The 23958-nt window shown below is 33.7% G+C and overlaps 2 protein-coding genes across 3 annotated transcripts in view; one reads left to right on the top strand and one right to left on the bottom strand.

Annotated features, from left to right (window-relative positions):
* Window positions 1–23958, bottom strand: part of LOC129756948 (uncharacterized) — a 608072-nt gene that overhangs the window by 318737 nt on the left and 265377 nt on the right. The gene's annotated exons all lie outside the window — the stretch shown is intronic.
* LOC129756950 (uncharacterized) lies at window positions 9550–11323 on the top strand. The gene is made up of 2 exons (XM_055754025.1): window positions 9550–9684; window positions 9812–11323. The coding sequence occupies exons 1-2, from the start codon at window positions 9627–9629 to the stop codon at window positions 10369–10371; spliced, it is 618 nt and encodes a 205-aa protein (XP_055610000.1). The 5' UTR covers window positions 9550–9626; the 3' UTR covers window positions 10372–11323.

The raw sequence follows: 23958 nt of genomic DNA, 5'->3' as shown, positions 1-23958 counted from the left end.
CGGATAGAACAAAACAAGGATCATTACTGTCAAATGAAATCCGTCGCATCACTTATAAAGATCTGCTGCATCACTGTGAAAATATTATTTCATCACTGTCAAAATATTATTATTTGGAAAAAAGTGCAAACGAGCTTCGTCGAAGGTATTCGCAACTGACTGAAGGAATGTATTGCGATCGTGGGAGGCAAATTTGAGTTAATCTTATTTTGTTTTTTTTTTTTATCTTTTTGTCAAGGTTCTAAGGATATCTTTGTGTCCAGGTGGTTTAATTTGATTAATAAGTAAGCAAGATAACGGTTTTAAAGCATTTTTGAAAAGTACGAAAACTTTTTGGTCACCCTGTACACTCAAAATACATATTACTCAATTCTAAAAAAAGCAGAAGACATTTTTTTTCATTTTCATCCTCATGAATGCTCTTTACTCACGATAATCCTGATCAAATATTTACAAAAGATTGTATTTTTACATGAATATTTAATGCTAAAAACTAAAAGCACTGATAACAGTGATATTACTGATAAGCCGATATAACTTCCCCTGCATAGGAGAAAAATATTCATCGCCCAGAGCCAAGCATGGAAAAAATCGGATCGAAGTACATTCAATCTGCAATCCGTGGTGAACTCATTCAATTCTAACCACCAATTGAAGCAATCGGGAAAGGAAAAAGTTAACACACCACAATGAACACTAACGATTGCAATCTCGAATGAATGAACTTTTAATAAGTTCGGGTGAACGAAACGAAGCCCGAAACATTTGCCGCGTTCAATTGGATCGTTTTTTTATTTTCACCACGACGTTCGCAAATGATTGTCGAAACACAATCGCCAAACGATTGTAAGATTGCATTCGCGAATGTTTCCGTAACCGGTAAAGGATTGCGCCATCAGGTGCTTGTTTTTCGGCTAATTTTGTGCGTGTTTTAGCCCCCGCGCTCGCTGATGGTTTTTTTTCTCATGATGTTATTTTAATTTATGTTCGAATAGGAACATTCAACATATAATTAGTAAAAGTGTGGACTTTTGCACATTGCGTAGAAAACTAAACTGACAATGGGGGGTTTGAAAATAGGAGGCAAGGACGTCGGCCTGGTGTCGATCAAAGCCGTCGGTATTGTTTCAGTCGAATAAACGTCGTCTTAGCTGCTGATTTTCCGGTGCGGAATTCGCTTTTATGTCCCAATGGGATACGAACGTGAAACATACGCACGTATTAGGCTTAGCATTTTTATAGTCATTTCAATTAACAATAAAAAATTAAAAAAAATTCGAGCCAATACCTCACAATTTTTTATTTCCTTCCGAAAACCAATTCGAACAAAACAAAACGCCTTCAAGTAGGCAAGCACGTAATCGCCCGGATGTAGGCAGATATTTGAGTGCTATGTCAGCTTACAATATTTATGTGTGGGATTTTATAACTTTTATGTGACGCACATAAAAGTAATAATTTTGTATTCTGTATTCTTGCAATCTCAACATAATTAAATGATTATTTGGCAATTTTGGTTAAAAAAATGTCCCAGTAGCCAAAAGCTAAATCCCTAGGCTTCGCAAACAAGAGTGGACATTTTCAAACCCCCATTTGTCAGTTTAGTTATCTACGCAATGTGCAAAAGTGCTGACTGTTCTTATTCGAACATAAATTATAATAGAATCATGAATCAAAATTAGCCGAAAAACAAGCACCTGATGGTGCAATCCTTTACAGGTTACAGAAACATTCGCGAATGCAATCGTGCAATCGTTTGGCGATTGTGTTTCAACAATCATTTGCGAATCAATTCACCCAACGAACGTCGTGGTGAAAATAAAAAACGATCCAGTTAACTGTGGCGAACGTTTCGGCCATCGGTTCGTTCACCCGAACGTATTAAAAAGTTCATCCATTCGGATTGCCAATCCGACCAATCAGCGGTCGTCTGTTCACGCTCGCATCGCCGATGCTATCATCGTGAACGGAGCGGTGATTGAGAATCATTAGCGTTCATGCTGGTGAACGAATTTTTCCATTCTTGCCCAGAGCTCCTGGTGCCAACTAGCTCATCATTCCCTAAGCTTCGTTTCCTGATCATGTAATGATACCAATAGCTAAATTTTGATATTTTTAAAAATCATTCAATTTTTATTTGACAATCTGAAAATATTTTTTATGAAGAGTTATGTCACTCTGTTAGTTTAGATTTTAGTTTCAATGTATCGGATCAGTTCTATTTATGTTGTTCAGATGATCAAAAAACTATATTCTCCAATAAAATGCTTAGACTAAATCGTTCATCAGAAGATCCTTTTATACAGTACTGCGTTTTGTACCTCAATAAGATAAAGAACATTTTCGCTTTGAAAGTCTTTAAATCTATAGCTTACATTCATTTGCTAAAATTAATTCTTAAAAACTGTTTGAATATTCTCAACGAAGTGTGTATTTATAGCTTCGCATAACTCATCTTTCTATTACCTCTCTAGCAATGGGAGAGAGAGTATTTAGATTAGCGAGAAGGAAAGGCTGTCAGTTTTAGCCTCAGTCAGGTTTGAAGCTAGGATAAGGCATTGGATTTAAACTACTTGTTCTTAAACCGCCAAAAAAAGCCAGTCATTATTTCGCCAACTTTGTCAACGAAATTTGTAACGGAAAGTTTTACGAAGTGGAAAATATATTATCGGTTGCTGCCGGAAATTAACCCGTTCAAGAATTTTAAAAATTTGAATTCCGAAACAACGAGCCTGATCCTACACTATTAAAATTTAATTCAATTATATCATGAAATTATTTTTGAAATTTTAATATCCTATTAATTGGAATAGTTTTTTTTAAATATGAAGAATTGATTTTCATATGAAGGCTCGTTTCAAATTTTGTTCCTCAAAGTTCAAAGCTCAATGAATCTAGTACATTTCAACCATCGGGACCTTTTTTCACTGGGAGGAAAACATAACACAAATTGAACACCATAGCAACTTATACTATTGCACGCAGAAAAATTTAAGCAGACTAAAAATGCATGGTATAAGGAAATTTCTATATATTTTCTGCGTGTCATTAGAACACGTAGAGTAATTTTTGAATGCTAGCGCCCCATCACAACCAGTGTATTAATCACTTACTAAGCAATTAAGACACGAACCTTTGGTTGATGGAAATCTGGTGCAGAGTTATATCAGTTTATCAGTGGTGATATGACACATAGAATAAAAATCCAATCATTTTCTGGCTAATTTTTCCACCTGTGCAACTCCGATTGCTACAAGAGATCATCCACCAGGATACCGTTCGCTACTGAGACTTGAAGGGAAATACTTATGCCTACCCTGAGAGAATGTGCTCTTGTAAACATTCGACCATAGGCGTCCCACACATGTCCCTTCTGCTCAGAAAAAAAAAAAATGAAAAAATAACATGTGTTTTGTTACTCTGTTGCTCTGTTTATTGAAATACACTTTTCATGAATGTTAGCAAAATGCATTGAATAGAACGTTAAATTTAGTCTAACAGAATTCAATTTTGTGAATTTAGATTTATCATTTCGCACTTGAAGCAAGTGAAGAGTTAGCACTGTCCAAAATAATCGCAACCAGTTCAGTTCAAGCCAATTAACATATGATCTTAAGTTAATTCTCAGTTGGAGCTCTTAACAAAATTTCAAATTCTCAGTATCATGCATCAAAGCTTCTAGTATTTCGCATACTAATTGATAATTAATACTAAAAAACCCTGTCTTGTTTTGTTACCCTCTTTCCGTAATGAATTTTTTATCGTACATATTGATTTGACCTCAATATTTATTATGTTTTCAATCAAACTAACTTTGAAACCTTGAAATTTTCTTGATTTTGAAATTTGGGTCGCTTGATGCGTAAAAAGGTGTTTTATTTTATCACATCAAAAAATGGAATGGATGCCTGTACCAATCAAACTGTTTTGCTAACGAAAACTCGTTCAAGTTTTCTCGGAGACTGCATTTCTACATTCAAAATTTCGGGTTATAACGAATTTTTGAATCACACTTTGCATCGTTGATACTCATAAGCTAATTTCGCCAACGTTTGTTAAAATGCCAACGCGTTATTTCCTAACTCCCTTCTGGTGTTTGCGTCCTAGCGAACGGCGCACATGCATATTAACATTAGGAACACCTAAAGAGACTGTTTACTATGGGCAACGGTCGCGCTCGCAATCCCGGTATTTGATTTCTCGTGTGTTAAACAGAGAAAGAAATAGCCTTCACTCCAATTTCACTCCGATTAGCTGGCATTCTTATGGAAATCTGTGTAAGAGTAAAGAGCAAGCTTTATTCTTTTTTAGCAGGCCCAAGCCCAATAGGCTCGTTAGGAACACCAACAGGGAAAAAATCTCCCACATTCTTACGACGATTCGTAAAGAATCGGACGTAGTGCAGTGCAATCCGATTGACACTGTAGTGGCATCTCACTAACGCATATGGATAGCAGTATACCGAACTGTCGAGCGAGCTAATCGGGAATTCATTCATCGTGCTCGCTCTCACACACACACACACACACACACACACACACATACACGCACACACACACACACACACACACACACACACACACACACACACACACACACACACACACACACACACACACACACACACACACACACACACACACACACACACACACACACACACACACACACACACACACACACACACACACACGCACGCACACACACACACACACACACACACACACACACACACACACACACACACACACACACACACACACACACACATATACACACACACACACACACACACACACACACACACACACACACACACACATACACACACACACACACACACACACACACACACACACACACACACACACACATACACACACACACACACACACACACACACACACACACACACACACACACACACACATACACACACACACACACACACACACACACACACACACACACACACACACACACACACACACACACACACACACACACACACACACACACACACACACACACACACACACACACACACACACACACACACACACACACACACACACACACACACACACACACACACACACACACACACACACACACACACACACACACACACACACACACACACACACACACACACACACACACACACACACACACACACACACACACACACACACACACACACACACACACACACACACACACACACACACCTCGATTCGATATTTGATCATGAGCGTCATGCTCGCTCCCGCTCGCTGGGGTGGGCGTAAAATGATCCTGGTGTATACATCGGCAAAAGCGAGTTTGTACGAAGATTTACCATGCACAAGTTAAATGCAAATAAAATTTCACCCAACTTTAACAGATTGTTAGGTTTCTGTTCAGTAGTGAAAAGAAAATAGCGTTCCATTTCCATATCCCTATACCTTGCGACTCAATGCTATGTGTGAATGCGCATCGTAAGGCAGACTAGATGCTTTTTTATTCTTCCTTTTTCCCTCCTATCTTATCGGCTTGTTCGGCTGAAAACGCCCAGTCTTTGGGAGGCAGGGTTGCCACCATTCAACCGAAGTTATCTTTTCCACCTCAGCAAATACGGTACTACGAGAATTTAAAATAAATAATTAGCTGCATTGATCTATTCTACTAAAATAGTATCTGCGGTCTCAGATCCCATACTATTTCGTAAACGCAATTTGGCCGTATGTTTGGATAATGTGCTGTATTTTTATTCCACTTTTGTACCGAGATTTGATTCGAGCTTTCGAACTACCTCAAAATGATTTTTTTTAATAAACATTTCCTTTTTGGACTTGAAACATGAGTTCTAGTTTCTGAAGATTCAAATAATTCGTCTCTCTGCTGTTTCAATCTGTTGTCATAAAAAAGAACTTTCAACTTGTTTGAATTTGATCTACACTTGACAAAAAAAATCGATTTTGTTAGTAGGTAATTCGGTAATCAGATACTCATGTTCGCCGAAAACTCCAACAGGCCTTGTTTTTATAACCTCATATTTTCTTTTCAAGACTTGCTTAATTTTAACTTGTAGAGGCTTCTTCATTTATATTTTGAGTAAATTTTTTGTAATATCTTTTAATAAAGAACATTGATTGATCTCTGAATCCTATTAAAAGAAATACTGTGAGATAATTTATTTTACTGTTCCTCTACTGAAGTAACACTTTTATATACTACTACAAAGATTTTATTTTGCAATCTGAATTTCATTTTCATATAATTTTTTTCTAGAATTAACATGGTCAATCTGTCATGTTTTACTTTTTTTGTTCTTGAGGATTGCTTCAGGAACTCACATTAATCTAACTTGATTTTTTTCTGTGTTATGCTGTGATACAAGTTTAATCTTTTATATCATATCAAGGGTTTCTAGTTTTTTTTAAAACTATCACTTTTCCTCCAGGGATTTTCATTGCCACCTCTTGTTGAAAGAATCGTAATCATCAATACAGCTTACTAATGTCACAAAATTTTCTACGAAATTCTTCGAAAACAGTATAAATAATCCCAAAAGCAATTTTTTCTATCATACTTGATACGCAGTTTTTTTTTTATGGCGAGTGTATCTTGCATTCAGATAATATTTTGAACTTAAAAACTCTCTAAACTGCTCTATAATCCAACATCTTCCAAACTATTGTTTTTTTTTTTTTTTTTCTTAGCGGCCCGCCACACTCCCCCACACCAAGAAGCTCAAATGAGCCCCCTGGTAATGGACGCTAACTGTTCTCAGCATGTCTGACAGCAAAAGGAAAAACACAAACGCGAACAAAAATTTACTCATGCTGAGAACTTTAATAATATTGTTACTTAGTGCGAGGAGATGTTACGTTACAAAACTTAATTACAACATGAATCTCAGTGGAAATAATATTTCCTTTTAAGAGATCCATGTACATTTTTTGATATAAATTACTAAAATTTAATATGAAATACTACAAAAAATTTATTAAACTACATTTAATTATACTAAATTTACAGCTAAGAAAAATACAAGACAAATAATAAATAACTTCTGAATAGTGGTTTATTCAACAAAATGTTCTTTCAACTGTTTTACTTGACGCTTGGTGGATTCTCAATTCTCGTTATATTTGGACGCTCCTGATTTTTCGAAAACCGTTTATTTATAACGTTTAATTATTATTACTCATAAGACAAATCTTCTCCAAACTATTCAAATAAATTTTCTTGAAATCTTTTTATTTTGATTTTCTTATGTGCATCACACATTTGTGTATCTGCTGCTTTCTATCCGCTTGTTTCAACAAATCGCTTTTCTTCTTTTGCACCTCTAAAAAAAAGTTGTTTCTTATTGTTGACAATTCAACCCGCGTTCATAGAATGCTATCTTGGTTCTCTGAACTCCCATTCTTGATCTATTTTTTGTTGGTCCTCTTTCAAACTGTAAATGCGGTCCTCCCAACTCGCATTCTGTTATTTCGGTCCTTCCAACTCGCATACTAGAACTATTATTGCGGTCTTTCCAACTCGCTTCCTCAACTGTTATTGCGGTCCTCCCAACTCGCATTCTCAAATCAATATTGCGGTCCTCCCAACACGCATATTACATTATTGCGGTCCTCTCAACTCGCATTCTATCTTCTCGATTGTGTTCATATTGAATCGTTCTCTTAACACACTTCAACTGCTAGCTGTCCTTCCGACACGCAATCCTTTTTAGGCTTTTGAAGTGGTCCTCTCAACACACAACCTAAATTTAGTAGTCCTTTCGACGCATACTGAACTTACGAAAATCACCTTCCTTCAAATAGCACTTTTTTATCACACAAATATAAGTTAATCTAATTTGGCAATACTGTTTTTTTTTGTTTACGTTTTACTTCTTCTCAATACTTTTCACTTTTCTTACCTGGTGGATGATCTCTAATAGAGGTTCGTTTTATCAATGCGCTTTCCCGAATACAAAAAAAAAAAAACAATCTAATTTGTCTTAAAAATGTCCTGTCGGTCGCCAAATGTGCAACTCCGATTGCTACAAGAGATCATCCACCAGGATACCGTTCGCTACTGAGACTGACTGCCGTTCCTTCGGCCGACTTGAAGGGAAATACTTATGCCTACCCTGAGAGAATGTGCTCTTGTAAACATTCGACCATAGGCGTCCCACACACCACCTACCGTCGGTATTGCGAATCTGAAAAATTTAAGATAAAAATGCCCTGTAAGAAAAATATACCTTTTCATCTTCATCTTCATTTGTTTCATCTAAATTTCCTATTTTTCCATAAAAGCTTGTTGGCACTTCCTAACTGGGAAAGCAATTCTTCAAATCGATCGATGCGCACTCTGAAATCGATAATGCATACTGCTGGAAAAATTATCCAACAAACGAAATCGAGTGTCCAGTCAGAGTAGTCAGTGCTTAAACACTCGTTTTAACAGTGACTTGTATGATTTGATCTTTGATGAAACCATTAGAAAGGTTATTAAATCTTTAAAAAATTAAATGTTTTGGACCTCCCTATGGAACATTAAAATCGAGGTTCAAATGAAAGAAGAAAGTGCCAGCTTTTGAATTATTAAAAAACTTTTCTGCCAGGGACACCGTGCTGTCGAAAATTTGTGTTCTGAAAACATTGGTCTTTAAATCTTAATTTTTAATATTTAAGAAAAACATAGTTTCTACCTTCTGTTCTTCCCAGGACCCAAAATTTCAATTGAAGGTGACAAAAATGTTCAGAGCAAACTTTAAAACCGGCAATAGAAAATTTATGAACTTTTCATGAATATTTATTTGTTTTTTTTTTTTCAATCGACCATGATTATTTAATTTATCTTTAAAAAGTTCGAAAAATGTTCCGAAGTAGTAACTTTAAAACTAAATTTTAATGCGCAATGTTCGATTAATTTGTATTTGGTTTTTGCTAAATTTTCCATTATTATTTTTTTGCCAGCTTTTTATTGTTCATTCACGAAATCACCCATTGTCCAACATGTACTTTGTCAGTACTCAGTAGAATTGAGTATGATGTATTAAAAATAAATAAAGTTATTATATTGAAATTCATTATTTATTTTTCAAGCCTTTTATTATGATAATTGAAAGAATTCTATTTAATAAAAAGGTTTATGTCTAATTTGATCATAAGCACTCTTGAAATAATATTAAATATATTCTTCTATTTATCAAATTAAATTAATACATAAACTATTGAAAAATTTTACTAGGGTGAAGGACTTTCAGTTGAAAATGAAAAAAAAATTGAATTGTTAATTTAGATCAATAAAAAATATTAATTATTCTTATTTTCTTAACAATGAATCATGGTTAATTTTCTACTTGATCCAATATTTATTTAAGAATTCAGATTGTTTTTAAAAAACAAATTCATTTCAAATTTAAAAACAAGACTTAGTAACATTGTAACAGAATTTCCCTTTCATTTCGACCGGAACCCATCAAGTTGTTTTCGCAATGTTCTGTAGATTTTTCGTCATTGAAAAAAAGAGCTTTATTATCTGATAATACTTGCACGTGTTTCCACTTCTCGTTAAGCTAGTTCGTCTGATCCATGTGAAAATTTCTTTTCTCGTTGTAACCGAACCCAGAGGAGATCATCATGAGTCCCGCGGCAGAATTACTCGGTGTAATTTTGTTACTTCTTCCAATTTCGGCTGGTGAGTAAAGTCAAAAGATTCATATTAAGAATGATATTGATTTCTCTGGAATGTTAGGCACATTTTAGTTAGAAGTGATCTTATGTTCTGATAACAAAATAAATTTATCTTTTTTTTAACTTTTCAGTGCTAGCAATAGAATGTCGGTACTGTGTGAGTCCGGTAAGCTTAGCAGATTGTCACGACAAGGCAACTGAGGAGTCATGCACTCCGGATATGGCAAATAAAGCACATCAAGCAGTGAAAAACTACCGTCCGGACTTAGCAAATCCAACGAATTCTACAGCTGTTCGATGTCTTAAGCTGGAAATCATGCACAATTTCGATGGTTCCATCACCTACGCTTCCGGTTGTTTCTGGAAAACGGTCAACTACTGCGATGGATGGCCAGAATCGGAAACCATAAAAAGCTGCAGATCTTGCAACCTGGGTGATCCTGATTCAGTCATTTGTGCTTCCGAATCGCAAACTACGCCAAATCCTGCTACCGTTACTGGAATCCCTGATAGCTCTTCTACTGCCAACCCTGGTGGAAGCTCAACAGCTAATCCAGGAAGTTCATCTACTTCTAAACCGGAAGGCAGTTCAACTGCTGAGCCAGGAAACGGAAGTCCGAGTGGAATTCGACTGTCCTTAAGGGTCCTTATGCTAGGAGCGTTTACTGTCTTAGCAAAGATTATAATGTAGTCTAGTTGGATTAATTTGATGTTGAAGATTTCTTCCTTTTTTGATACTTCAAAGTTTTTGAAACGATGCTTACGTCTTTAAAATATCTTAAAAACTCCAAATATATTTACCAATGTTTGCTTCACTTCCACCGGGACATTTTCCCAGGTTGTATGTTGCGTATACAATGTTTCACCAGAGCGGCAGATGCATGAAACTGAAAACTTTTTGCTCCGGTTCGTAAATTTCGTGACAAAAGGCTCCGGATGACACACCTCCTGTCAGGATGGCTCGGCAACCGTCATCAACGGCAACAACGACGCATGGAATGAAACGCCTTGAACCGGGACATATGTTTTTGTGACCTTTTGAAGTGGCTTTTTTATCCTCTTTCAAGGTTATGCACCTGGCTTTTTCGTGGGTTTGTTTCAATGTAAAACTTCAATCAGGTAAACGATGTCAGCAAAAAAAAACCAACAATTTTGAACGGGTTTTCCCGAGCTTGATGATCAAGGCCGTATTAAAGGGGGGCAAAAGGGGCAATTGCCCCAGGCCCCCCAGCTCAGGGGGGCCTCCCGAGGGAAAAAAAGGGAGGGGAAACTACTTCATTCTCTACAAATCTTTGAAAAGAAATCAAAATTAAAAATCGGAATGAAAACTTGAAATGTAACAACTAAAGGAGTCCCGTAAAATAATATCTAGAATAGTTTTTCTCTTATAGAAGCAAGGGGTAAGCAGTGAAGGAATTTTACCGCATTTTGAGGGCTGAGAATATCAATATCTTGGAATTGAATTTCCAAATTTTCAACCCAAAATCTGGACAAAAATAATGTAAACCGAATTAAAAAAAAATCGAAAAAAAATGAAGAAGAATATGAGGCAAACTACCTCAGAATTTCCTTTTTTTTTATCGAAATATGTTAGTCAGGATATTTTGTACAGAACAGGTAAAATAAAGAAAAACATCTCCTCATTTTTTTTTACATACAAATGTCTTGCACAATGAAAATGTTTGTTATTATGTTAACTGTCAAAGTAATGGTTACTGTACTTGAATAACAGCTAATATCACCAAAATAGGCTCACAGTGCTAAGGGAGAACAGAGAAGTTTTATGATAAACATTTCAGAATTTAATCCGCGTGATATCCTGGTTATTATCAGGTATTATTATAGCTTTTCACTTTTCAAATATTATTGTTGAAATTTGCTTTGCTTACAAATTCTAAACCACTTTCCTTCCAAATTTTTTGAGAATAAAATCTAAAAAAAACTGTATTTGCATAAATTGAACTAATCGAATTTCCTCCCAAATTTCTGCCTTAGACTTGAAACATCGAAACATCGTAACATGAAACATCGTATTGAAACATTTTCATCTGATTTATCAAATTTTTATCTTCTACTAAAGTTAAATATTCTGAATTCAGCATATCACTTTCCAAATGATCATTCTTAAATTATCATAAAACGATCACATAGATGAGTTGCTTCGTCTTTGAGTAATTCTCTCAACATGAAAATGGCTATGTTTTAAATCTTATCTTTTTCCAGATTAAATTCATTGATATTTCAAGTCTTGTGTTGTTTTATCAGTTACTGAAGTTCAATATAATGGTTTTTCTTAATTTCGAGAACTAAGGATCTTTATTGGTAGTTCATTTGAACTCCTTATCTGCCTTTTTTCAATGATAACTGATTCTCTGTTTTAAGCATTTAATCTATTTTCTAATTTTCATTTCAATCGATCTGTGTGAGTATAATCTCACCGCTCAATAGTGTTAGTAGGGCAGAGTAAAACATCGCAGAACGTCAAAGTCAGATCCATCCGAAAGTGATCTAAAAAGGCTTTCGGATGGATATAAGCTCTGTTCACTGCTCGAATGGAAGCTTTTTGCCACTTGAAATTTAATACTTGTACAAATTATGAATGTGTGTATAATATTAGTAGGAAGGTTTTTTGATTATATTCAATCCTCATTTTCGTAGCATACCATACACTTGTAAAGAGTTCAGTCCAAACCAATCCGCCGTGTTGACTACAACGCCAATAAACCCCCAATCGAACCCGAAATAAAATTGTGTTTTTAAGTTAAGTTATTACTTATCGCGAATTCTAATTTAGTTCAGAAATAGTGTTCTGGTCCCAAAACACGATCATTTTTGCACTTTTTCCCTTCGGCTTTGAGGGCATCAAATGAAACTTTTGTCACATTTAGAATAACAATTTGACCACAATTTTTATAATCTGATGAGAATCATATTCATACACATCCCATGATAAGTTTTTTTTGTGTTTCAAAGATAAAGTTGAAATTCACATTTGGTGCAATTTGTGTTATGGCTCTGATTGTAACTTTGAATCGGTTTTTTTTTTCATGTAAATTATATTTTGTTTTTCAAAACTTGATTTGAATTATGATTAAGATTTGAGACACAATATAATCTGGTTTTAAGATTTGAATTCTTAAACTCTTATAGCTGTATCTCTATGGAATTTGAATCAATAAACTTTGTTTTTTTTTTAGTTTTGTATTCTATTTTTCAAATCTTCATGATACTTCCCAATTGTCATAAGGAAATTTTTTCTCTATGAATAACAAACCAGACGATCAATGAGGAAATTGAAATCATTCAAAATATCTATTCGAACCATTTTCTACATCAAAGAATTGTAGATAATTATAAGGGTTTTAAAAAAAATGATAAAAAAAAATTAGCATATTTCAGCTCAAATAAGATCTTTAATTTTTGATAAATTTCTAAATGTTTTCGCAATGTTTGCACATGATTAAATGACTAATTTTTATTTGAAGATACCAGAACAGAAACTATCTTCAACATAGAAAACATGACTCTAGAAAACAGTATACTGAACTCATCTCCAGTTCGTTTACACGGTTAAAATGTTTTGTTTTCTCAGGGATGGCATTTGAAAAAAAAATTTAATCATAGATAGATAGAAGTTAAATAAAAAGATAAGTATAATTTTCAAAATGTTTCGATCGTGAAAATTAAACATTGAAGGAAAAAAAATTAAAACAATTTTAATCACAAGATGAAAATGGTACCTACAATACTTTAAGTCCAGTAAAAGTGTAAGTTAGCAACAAATGCAAAATTACTAAAAGGTCTGCTGATTACATGGTTACTGTGAAAAATAATTATTACATGGCGACCGTCAAAATATAATATTTGAAGGCATACAAAAATCAACCGACAAATTAATCTTGTATATTGAATTCATGCCAGTAACTTTTATTTCTTTATGATTAATTTAAAAAAAATACTATTCGGGTGAAAATTTTTATTCAAGTTCATGTGGGTAGGAGTTAAAAATATGAAAACTTACGATCAGTAAGGAGGAGTGTGTTTCGATCCGTTTGGCGAACCACATACAATATGTTGTTTCTCGAAGATATCAAACAGCAGCATGAAAGAATAATCGAGTAAGGAAAAGAATTCCTTTGGTCTTCTCGCATTTGTTAAGTAAATTTTAGCGTTCAACCAAACCTGACATAATGAACTTTCTTGCATAACACAGAGAATTTTTAAAGTTTCAATAACTGTTTCTGGAAGATATTTGCGTCCGGAATTCGAAACTTTTGTCATATTTTTTTCCCTCTTCTCTTGTTTTGCTGAAATACGTTTGAAAGGTCAAAAATAGCCAGTTTTGAGTAAAATCAATGTTTGATAACTGATAAACTAATAAACTTTAGTTTGTAAAAAAACAAAAACTGATTTTGAAGCTTTTTACTACCGTTCATTCGACAGAGCATTCGGGATTCCTTCAGATATTCTAGATTCAAAAAAACAATTCATTAATAAATTTTGCCATTTTTCGAAACTGAAATTTTGATAAGTATCTAATGGCGATTTGCAGCTCTAAACGACGTGCAGAGGGCACTTCGATCAAAATGATGATGTTAAGGGCTCAAATGTCAAAACCAGTTGTATTTTTCCAAAACATCAAGACAAATTCTTAAGTTTCGGAGTTGTTTTTCATATTCTTAGCAATTTTATTTGATGAAAAGGTAAGAAAGTGAGAATTACGCTATAATTTATACATTTTGAAACATATTCGTTTTTGAATCTGCGTTTATGTTCAGGTTTCCGGTAAAAAATTAGTGAAATGCAAACTTACAGTGGTCTAGGAAGTTAATGCTTTTGGAATCAAGGCGTGTTTTCATATTTATCAAGAAACCACTGGTAATATTATAATCTCCAACATTACTGAGTGTACTGAAGAATTTATAGGATTAACAAGTTTTCAAAGTATTTTTAAATTCACGTCGAGTTTAAAGAAATATAACTCTAGACAAAAAACTAAACTTCCGTACACATTAAACATTTTTTTTTTAATTTTTTTTATTGAATTTAAATGAAACGAAATTACATCAGAGCTATGCTACAATAAAGACCTAAACCTGTCCTTTTATTTCCTAACAGATATGCTGCATTTGGTCAAAACATTTTTCATGTCGCTTTCTATTTTCCCATCTCATTTCTCTGGTTTCTTTCTTTAACATGAACCAATCCGCGTTTGGCAAATGTTTTATGCAATGGGACATACAACGAATCGTCATCCACTTTGCGGCTTTTTCATTTTTATTTTTATCATCAATATCCACTGACAGAAAATCTTCAAGGTCTAATAGGTTTATTGAAAACTTTTTCCTTATCAAATTTTTAACCCAATCTGAAGCTATTCTAGTGTAATGGAGCACTTTGACATTCTGTGGTAATTATTATCATTTCGATAGCATTTTTCACATAAGATGGTATTCAGTCTTCAGATATTGTAAGAGTGAAGTTTTTCTTTATTAAGAATCAAATCATTACATGTAACCAAAAGCCTTGCTTTGTCTTCAGACGATACAAAATTTGAATTTAATTTTTTCTAGATAATGTTCCATAATAGCGTTGAATGATCAGATTGTGCCTTTGAAATAATTTTTTTCTCGGTTATTAATCTGTTATAAATTAATGCACATGAATTTAGAATTTAAGAATTTTAGATCATAAAAGCTAGAGAAAAAAAACAGGAAATAGAAAAGTGCTAGAGAACGTGTGTGAAGAAAACCGTTTCCCTGCTTCCAACATGCAATTGGCGAACGAAGGAAGCTGCTTAAAATAAAAAAAAAAGACAGACAGAAAACAAGCACGTTTCCACCAAGGCATTTAAAAACTATTTAAAATATTATGCTGCTTCATTTTCAATTTAAGAAACTCCTCCAAAGTCACAAGAATTGCAGGATTAAATAAGGTATCCGAGTTAAAATGTAAAAGCTCAAGATTTGAAAATAATTGAAATCAATCAATTTAGATGATCGAATCGTTAAAGAAATAGAAATGTTAACCATTTTTAGGCATTCGTCCCTAATTCAAGAAAATTTTCAGATAGTTAGAGTATCAAAATTTGATAAAGGCTAAATAGCTAGTAAATTGAATCGTAGTTCATAGGAATTTCCCAAGGTTAAATGGAATAAGAATAAATCAGAATTTTATTGCAACGAATACAAGAAGGGTAACGGAAAAATGCAAAACTTTTCCAGGGTATGTCCAGGCTCATGATTGTATTTATTCAAATATTTTATCTGGTTTGTATTTCAAAATCTGAATCAGTTTTATATTCTCAAACTTTAAATATCTCTTTTTTAAGTTTAATGATTCATGAAGCCACAAGGAACGGGACCAAACGATCGTTATTTTCTTGTGAAGCAAACTAATAACTTATCTATACGAATTCTGTGCCCAAAACTATGTTGGAGTTAAATGACGAGTAGGATCAAATTAAAAAGAAATTTGAATTTATAGTTGGTAGTGGATCTCGCCAGGCTGTTCGAACAAGGGGGGAGGGGGGGGGGGGGGGGGTGGTTGGTATTTTTAATCCCCTCCCCCCTGGAGATTTTTCCAAGAAGAATTCTCACTGTTTTGGAAAATTACCTGATCTTAAGAGGTGTTCAAAAATAAGTGTTAAGAAGCACGGCAGAAATTTGGTTTGCTTCCGGTGGAATATATAGTGGTAAGAATAAGGTTTAGCAATTGCTTCGGTAGCTTTTACTTCGCTCGAAAACAAGCAAAACAAAAGCAAAAAGCATTTGCTTAGTATGGCATGAATGAACATTTGCTAAGCAGAAGTGTACTAAAATCTTAGAACATAGCTTTTGCTTCGAAAAATAGAGCTATCCAACCAGCAGAATCTGAATTTTTCTAAAGTAAAATGGAAGAAGACGATCAGAAAATTGAAAAGTACGGCTAAAATAGCCATGAAGTCGACGGTGCGGGTGGTGGGTGTAAGAACGATTGGTAAATTTTTGGTCAATGCGTGCTTGTATGTTGATGTTTAAAGAAAAATTAATACATATTCGAATATTGTCAAACAAAAAATTCGGATCGAGATAATCCGATGTATAAAAAATAGACAGAGGTGCGCATCTTAACTAAGATATTTTTTTTAAATCTTAGAATTATTAAAAAAAATGATATAAATATGAGAGATCTGAATTATATTTCAAATTATTACTCAACTAACATGAAATCGTAATAGAAATGATAATCCAAATCGAATATTAAGACATTTTCATTCTATCATTCATGTACGACAAGCTTTGCCCAAATACGATATTTACGAATTGAGTGAACGGATTTAGGATAAATGGGCGGTCCTTCAATTGACACTCTCTCCGGTTTCTTCCTTTGACCGGTTCGTAAAAAGAAAATCTCACCTATGGAGCTATAGCGTGTATCATATCAACTGATGAGATGGCATCGTAGTAACATACCGGACTGCGAATTCGGATGACTGGAGTTCAAATCTTGGTCGAAGAAATTTTTTTTCGTTTATTTTGCTTTTTGTTGGAAAATTTAATCGATGAAATCTTATCATTGTAGATATATCGCCTCCACTTTTGTAGCTATATGCTATTTTGGTTAGTTTGATACCCCAGACAACCATTTGGTGGGTATATCAAATTTGCATCAAAAATATAATTGCAAATATACGTGTAAATATATCGTATATAATGCAGCAAAACCAGTATATACGTATCATTTTGGAGGCCATATATGTAGGTACATTAGCACACATATTCTTGATTTGGATTATTTTTCCGTAATAAAATCATGCAATGTATTTAAATACGACAAAGAATATGCATGGGACGCACATTGTAGGTGCATATATACGAATTGTCGTAATAAAAACATGCAATGCATTTAAATACGATAAACAATATGCATGGGCCGCACATTGTAGGTGCCGATGTACGAGAATGAGTTTAAATAACATTCATACGATATAATCTGTAAAATTATATACGACTTCTGGTTAGCTGGGACAATCTTTTTATTTGGTATATTTGTTTGAATAACTCTGTTGTTCCTGCGTTATACTTTCATAAATGTTTGCTGGGTACAATTTTCTTCCAACTTCAAGCCGATTGGGACTTCTTCCACTATAGCCGGAATTTTCCAATTTGGAATATTTACTCATTGATTTGTTTAGTTTCATCTTAGACGAATCATTTCATACAACGACAGGAATACGAAAAAAAATTGGGTTATCACTTCGACTTTTCTTTATCCATGTTGAAAATGCCTTTTCGAACTATATAGAAGTGTAATATTGCTTATTTTTATAAATTCATGACGTTGTTCAAGATTTTTATATTGGAAAAGTCTGTTACCGAGCATGCTTAGAGAATAAAGCAATAGCTAGGAGATTTGTCGAGCAATTGCTTCAGATTTGGGCATTATTCATACCAAACTAGCTTGTTCTAAAATTAAATGCTCCTGACTGAGAAAACAGCTGTCAAAAAAAAATTATTCACATCAACCGAAGCAATTGCTTTAAGCGACTGCTCAACTGCTCGATTTAGTTTAGCAAAAGCATTTGCTGGGTTTTTTTATACCACCTATAGCCTTAAATTTCCCTTGGCTTAAGACATTCAATTTTACGACACTAGATCTCGCGTGAGCTTTCATTACGTCGTAAATAAATAGTTTTATTACGAAAAAAATACAAAAAATGATATGAACTAGTCGCACTTTCTTTGCATTCGGGATACGTTCAGCTTGGAATACATATTCTATATTTATGCGAAATTCAAATTTTAAACTTGTTTTGATAACTATTGCATCACTTTTCTGTGAACTCTTAAGATGTTTCAAACGACGTTCACAAATTGAAACAAATTTGTAATTGTAAATTCCGATTTGCAATTCAATTATCCTTTTGTATTGAAAGTTTAAACTTGACACACTGAAACACTACCTCGTCTTTAAAATGGGTATTTATTAAGAAGTGTAACATAACAAGAACAGAGTTTGAAACGAACCATTTTAACTTCAAAATGGATTCATCGAATACTCATGTTATCCAACATCAACAAGTTAGAAATCGTGTAACAGGCGTTTACTTCTCACGATCAAGGTTGCCGAAAAAAAATCTGTGTTTTTGACAAAAAAAAAATCTGACTTTCTGTGATTTTACCGAAAAATTCTGGAATGGTTTTCTGTGATGCTTTTTCCATAAATTTCATGAAAAATTTATGATAAATTGGGTCTTTTTTTTACATTTAAGTTGGGTAAAATCAATTAAAGTTACCAATCTTATCATACTTTTTTAATTCAAAGTAAAACACCTAAATTTTATATTGGCCAAAATGTTGAAATTTTGGAAATAAATTCAAAATTCAAAAATTCTCTGAAAACTGTGAATATTTCAAAGATCTTTGTTCTGTGACAAAGATTCTGTGATGAAAATTTGTTTAACCTTCCAAAGTCGTTCGGGTCAATATGACCCGAAGCGCACATTCAAATCATCATAACTCTTCGAGAAAAAATCGCAAAAATTTGATTTTAAAAACCTCCCTGGGGAATCACGAAATACACAAACTGTAGTACCAGGCAACTTCCTGTGACCACCGGAAGTGCTCCCTCAAAAAAATCCGTAATTAGGCTGTTCGGGTCTATATGACCCGAGAGTTTGCGTGCGTTCCCCTGGCCGCAAATATTGACCAATTTCGATGAATTTTAATTCATTGTATAGATAATTTATTCTAGTTTCTCAATATTGAAAAATAAAGTCGAAATATTTTACGAAATCACCAGTAGCTGATTCCGAATGAAAAAAGTCCCGAAAAAGAGCTCTTTTTAGAATGCCTATAACTTGAGACAGGTTCCAAATATTGAGCTGATTTTATAATATTTGGAATTGTCAAGAATAAATCTATCCATGGATGTATAAATTTTTGGTGGTCCAAAGGAAGTTTTGGCCGCTATCCCGGAACTTCCGGTAGAAAAAATTCTTACTTCAAAAAAGTCACCCAATTTTGGCTTTGCATTGCTGTATCTCGGTTACCAATGGATCGATTCTCTAAATTCAAATTTTAGTTTTTTTTCGTTAACTTTATTATTATTTTCGTAGAACATAGTTGGTTCCTCAAAAATCTCAGTTGTTCAGTATATGGTAATGAAACTCACATCTTTTTTTGTCATTTTTCAAACTCCCCCTCGTGTCGGTGGGTTTACGCGATTTTGTTAGCGTGATTTCTCTAAAATTTGAACTCAAATTGGTCACTTTTTATATACCTAGAGATTCATTAGAATCTCCTCTTTCGATTGTCATACATTTTGTGTGGTGTTTTGAAAATTTGTAGCAACGTTTTTCGAATTTACTGAAAGCTGCCAGATTTCAACCAGTTTGGTCCACGTTTTCAACAGGTTGGTGTACAAATCTCGCACCCCTCACGTAGCCGCGGGAGAAACAAATCCTTTAGCTCTCTTTTTGTCGCTCACCAAATCTACCACCCAACCCAGCAGCAGGAGGAACTGCCGTCTCGCCGTGTGGTTTGTTGATTGATTGCGCTGATGCTGATAACGAAATGAATGATTTATTCTGTAGGTATTGCTAGAATCTTTTTTGATATTTTATATTATAAGTATTTTAATGGATGGCCAACATTTCTAAAGTTGACGTCCATGATTTCCGATTCAGATTGCAGATTTGAGATTTCAGATTCAGATATCAGATTTAAATTTCAAGATCCGATTTCAGATTCAGATTTCAGATTCAGATTTCAGATTCAGATTTCAGATTCAGATTTCAGATTCAGATTTCAGATTCAGATTTCAGATTCAGATTTCAGATTCAGATTTCAGATTCAGATTTCAGATTCAGATTTCAGATTCAGATTTCAGATTCAGATTTCAGATTCAGATTTCAGATTCAGATTTCAGATTTCAGATTTCAGATTTCAGATTCAGATTTCAGATTTCAGAATCAGATTTCAGAATCAGATTTCAGATTCAGATTTCAGATTCAGATTTCAGATTCAGATTTCAGATTCAGATTTCAGATTCAGATTTCAGATTCAGATTTCAGATTCAGATTTCAGATTCAGATTTCAGATTCAGATTTCAGATTCAGATTTCAGATTCAGATTTCAGATTCAGATTTCAGATTCAGATTTCAGATTCAGATTTCAGATTCAGATTTCAGATTCAGATTTGAGATTCAGATTTCAGATTCAGATTTCAGATTCAGATTTCAGATTCAGATTTCAGATTCAGATTTCAGATTCAGATTTCAGATTCAGATTTCAGATTCAGATTTCAGATTCAGATTTCAGATTCAGATTTCAGATTCAGATTTCAGATTCAGATTTCAGATTCAGATTTCAGATTCAGATTTCAGATTCAGATTTCAGATTCAGATTTCAGATTCAGATTTCAGATTCAGATTTCAGATTCAGATTTCAGATTCAGATTTCAGATTCAGATTTCAGATTCAGATTTCAGATTCAGATTTCAGATTCAGATTTCAGATTCAGATTTCAGATTCAGATTTCAGATTCAGATTTCAGATTCAGATTTCAGATTCAGATTTCAGATTCAGATTTCAGATTCAGATTTCAGATTCAGATTTCAGATTCAGATTTCAGATTCAGATTTCAGATTCAGATTTCAGATTTCAGATTTCAGATTTCAGATTTCAGATTCAGATTTCAGATTTCAGAATCAGATTTCAGAATCAGATTTCAGATTCAGATTTCAGATTCAGATTTCAGATTCAGATTTCAGATTCAGATTTCAGATTCAGATTTCAGATTCAGATTTCAGATTCAGATTTCAGATTCAGATTTCAGATTCAGATTTCAGATTCAGATTTCAGATTCAGATTTCAGATTCAGATTTCAGATTCAGATTTCAGATTCAGATTTCAGATTCAGATTTCAGATTCAGATTTCAGATTCAGATTTCAGATTCAGATTTCAGATTCAGATTTCAGATTCAGATTTCAGATTCAGATTTCAGATTCAGATTTCAGATTCAGATTTCAGATTCAGATTTCAGATTCAGATTTCAGATTCAGATTTCAGATTCAGATTTCAGATTCAGATTTCAGATTCAGATTTCAGATTTCAGATTCAGATTTCAGATTTCAGAATCAGATTTCAGAATCAGATTTCAGATTCAGATTTCAGATTCAGATTTCAGATTCAGATTTCAGATTCAGATTTCAGATTCAGATTTCAGATTCAGATTTCAGATTCAGATTTCAGATTCAGATTTCAGATTCAGATTTCAGATTCAGATTTCAGATTCAGATTTCAGATTCAGATTTCAGATTCAGATTTCAGATTCAGATTTCAGATTCAGATTTCAGATTCAGATTTCAGATTCAGATTTCAGATTCAGATTTCAGATTCAGATTTCAGATTCAGATTTCAGATTCAGATTTCAGATTCAGATTTCAGATTCAGATTTCAGATTCAGATTTCAGATTCAGATTTCAGATTCAGATTTCAGATTCAGATTTCAGATTCAGATTTCAGATTCAGATTTTTGATTCAGATTTCAGAGTCAGGATTCAGATTCAGATTTCAGATTCAGATTTCAGATTCAGATTTCAGATTCAGATTTCAGATTCAGATTTGAGATTCAGATTTCAGATTCAGATTTCAGATTCAGATTTCAGATTCAGATTTCAGATTCAGATTTCAGATTCAGATTTCAGATTCAGATTTCAGATTCAGATTTCAGATTCAGATTTCAGATTCAGATTTCAGATTCAGATTTCAGATTCAGATTTCAGATTCAGATTTCAGATTCAGATTTCAGATTCAGATTTCAGATTCAGATTTCAGATTCAGATTTCAGATTCAGATTTCAGATTCAGATTTCAGATTCAGATTTCAGATTCAGATTTCAGATTCAGATTTCAGATTCAGATTTCAGATTCAGATTTCAGATTCAGATTTCAGATTCAGATTTCAGATTCAGATTTCGATTCAGATTTCAGATTCAGATTTCAGATTCAGATTTCAGATTCAGATTTCAGATTCAGATTCAGATTTCAGATTCAGATTTCAGATTCAGATTTCAGATTTCAGATTCAGATTTCAGATTCAGATTTCAGATTCAGATTTCAGATTCAGATTTCAGATTCAGATTTCAGATTCAGATTTCAGATTCAGATTTCAGATTCAGATTTCAGATTCAGATTTCAGATTCAGATTTCAGATTCAGATTTCAGATTCAGATTTCAGATTCAGATTTCAGATTCAGATTTCAGATTTCAGATTCAGATTTCAGATTTCAGAATCAGATTTCAGAATCAGATTTCAGATTCAGATTTCAGATTCAGATTTCAGATTCAGATTTCAGATTCAGATTTCAGATTCAGATTTCAGATTCAGATTTCAGATTCAGATTTCAGATTCAGATTTCAGATTCAGATTTCAGATTCAGATTTCAGATTCAGATTTCAGATTCAGATTTCAGATTCAGATTTCAGATTCAGATTTCAGATTCAGATTTCAGATTCAGATTTCAGATTCAGATTTCAGATTCAGATTTCAGATTCAGATTTCAGATTCAGATTTCAGATTCAGATTTCAGATTCAGATTTCAGATTCAGATTTCAGATTCAGATTTCAGATTCAGATTTCAGATTCAGATTTCAGATTCAGATTTCAGATTCAGATTTCAGATTCAGATTTCAGATTCAGATTTTTGATTCAGATTTCAGAGTCAGGATTCAGATTCAGATTTCAGATTCAGATTTCAGATTCAGATTTCAGATTCAGATTTCAGATTCAGATTCAGATTTCAGATTCAGATTTCAGATTCAGATTTCAGATTCAGATTCAATTTCAAATTTCAGATTCCGATTCAAATTCCGATTTCTGAATAAAGTTTCTGATTAAAATTTCAGAATATTTGTTACTTGAATCATAGATTTTGCGTCTCCTGCAATAGACACTGCTTGAAATAAAAGAAAAGAATCATGATAACATTCAAAACAAATGTATCACTGAAGAATTCTAATGATAAAATATCTAAAAAGATTCAAGAAGCTTATTTCAATTTGGAAAAATAATCTTTCTCTATTTTAAAATCAAAACATTTACTACGTAAAGAGGCATCAGCATCAGCACAATCAATCAACAAACCACGCGGCGAGACGGCAGTTCCTCCTGCTGCTGGGTTGGGTGGTAGATTTGGTGAGCGACAAAAAGAGAGCTAAAGGATTTGTTTCTCCCGCGGCTACGTGAGGGGTGCGAGATTTGTACACCAACCTGCTGAAAACGTGGGCCAAACT

Source organism: Uranotaenia lowii, chromosome 3 (assembly GCF_029784155.1).
Source record: "Uranotaenia lowii strain MFRU-FL chromosome 3, ASM2978415v1, whole genome shotgun sequence".
NCBI classification, from domain to species: Eukaryota; Metazoa; Arthropoda; class Insecta; order Diptera; family Culicidae; genus Uranotaenia; species Uranotaenia lowii.
The sequence above is the reverse complement of the archived record's forward strand: the minus strand, read 5'-3'. Positions and strand labels throughout refer to the sequence as shown.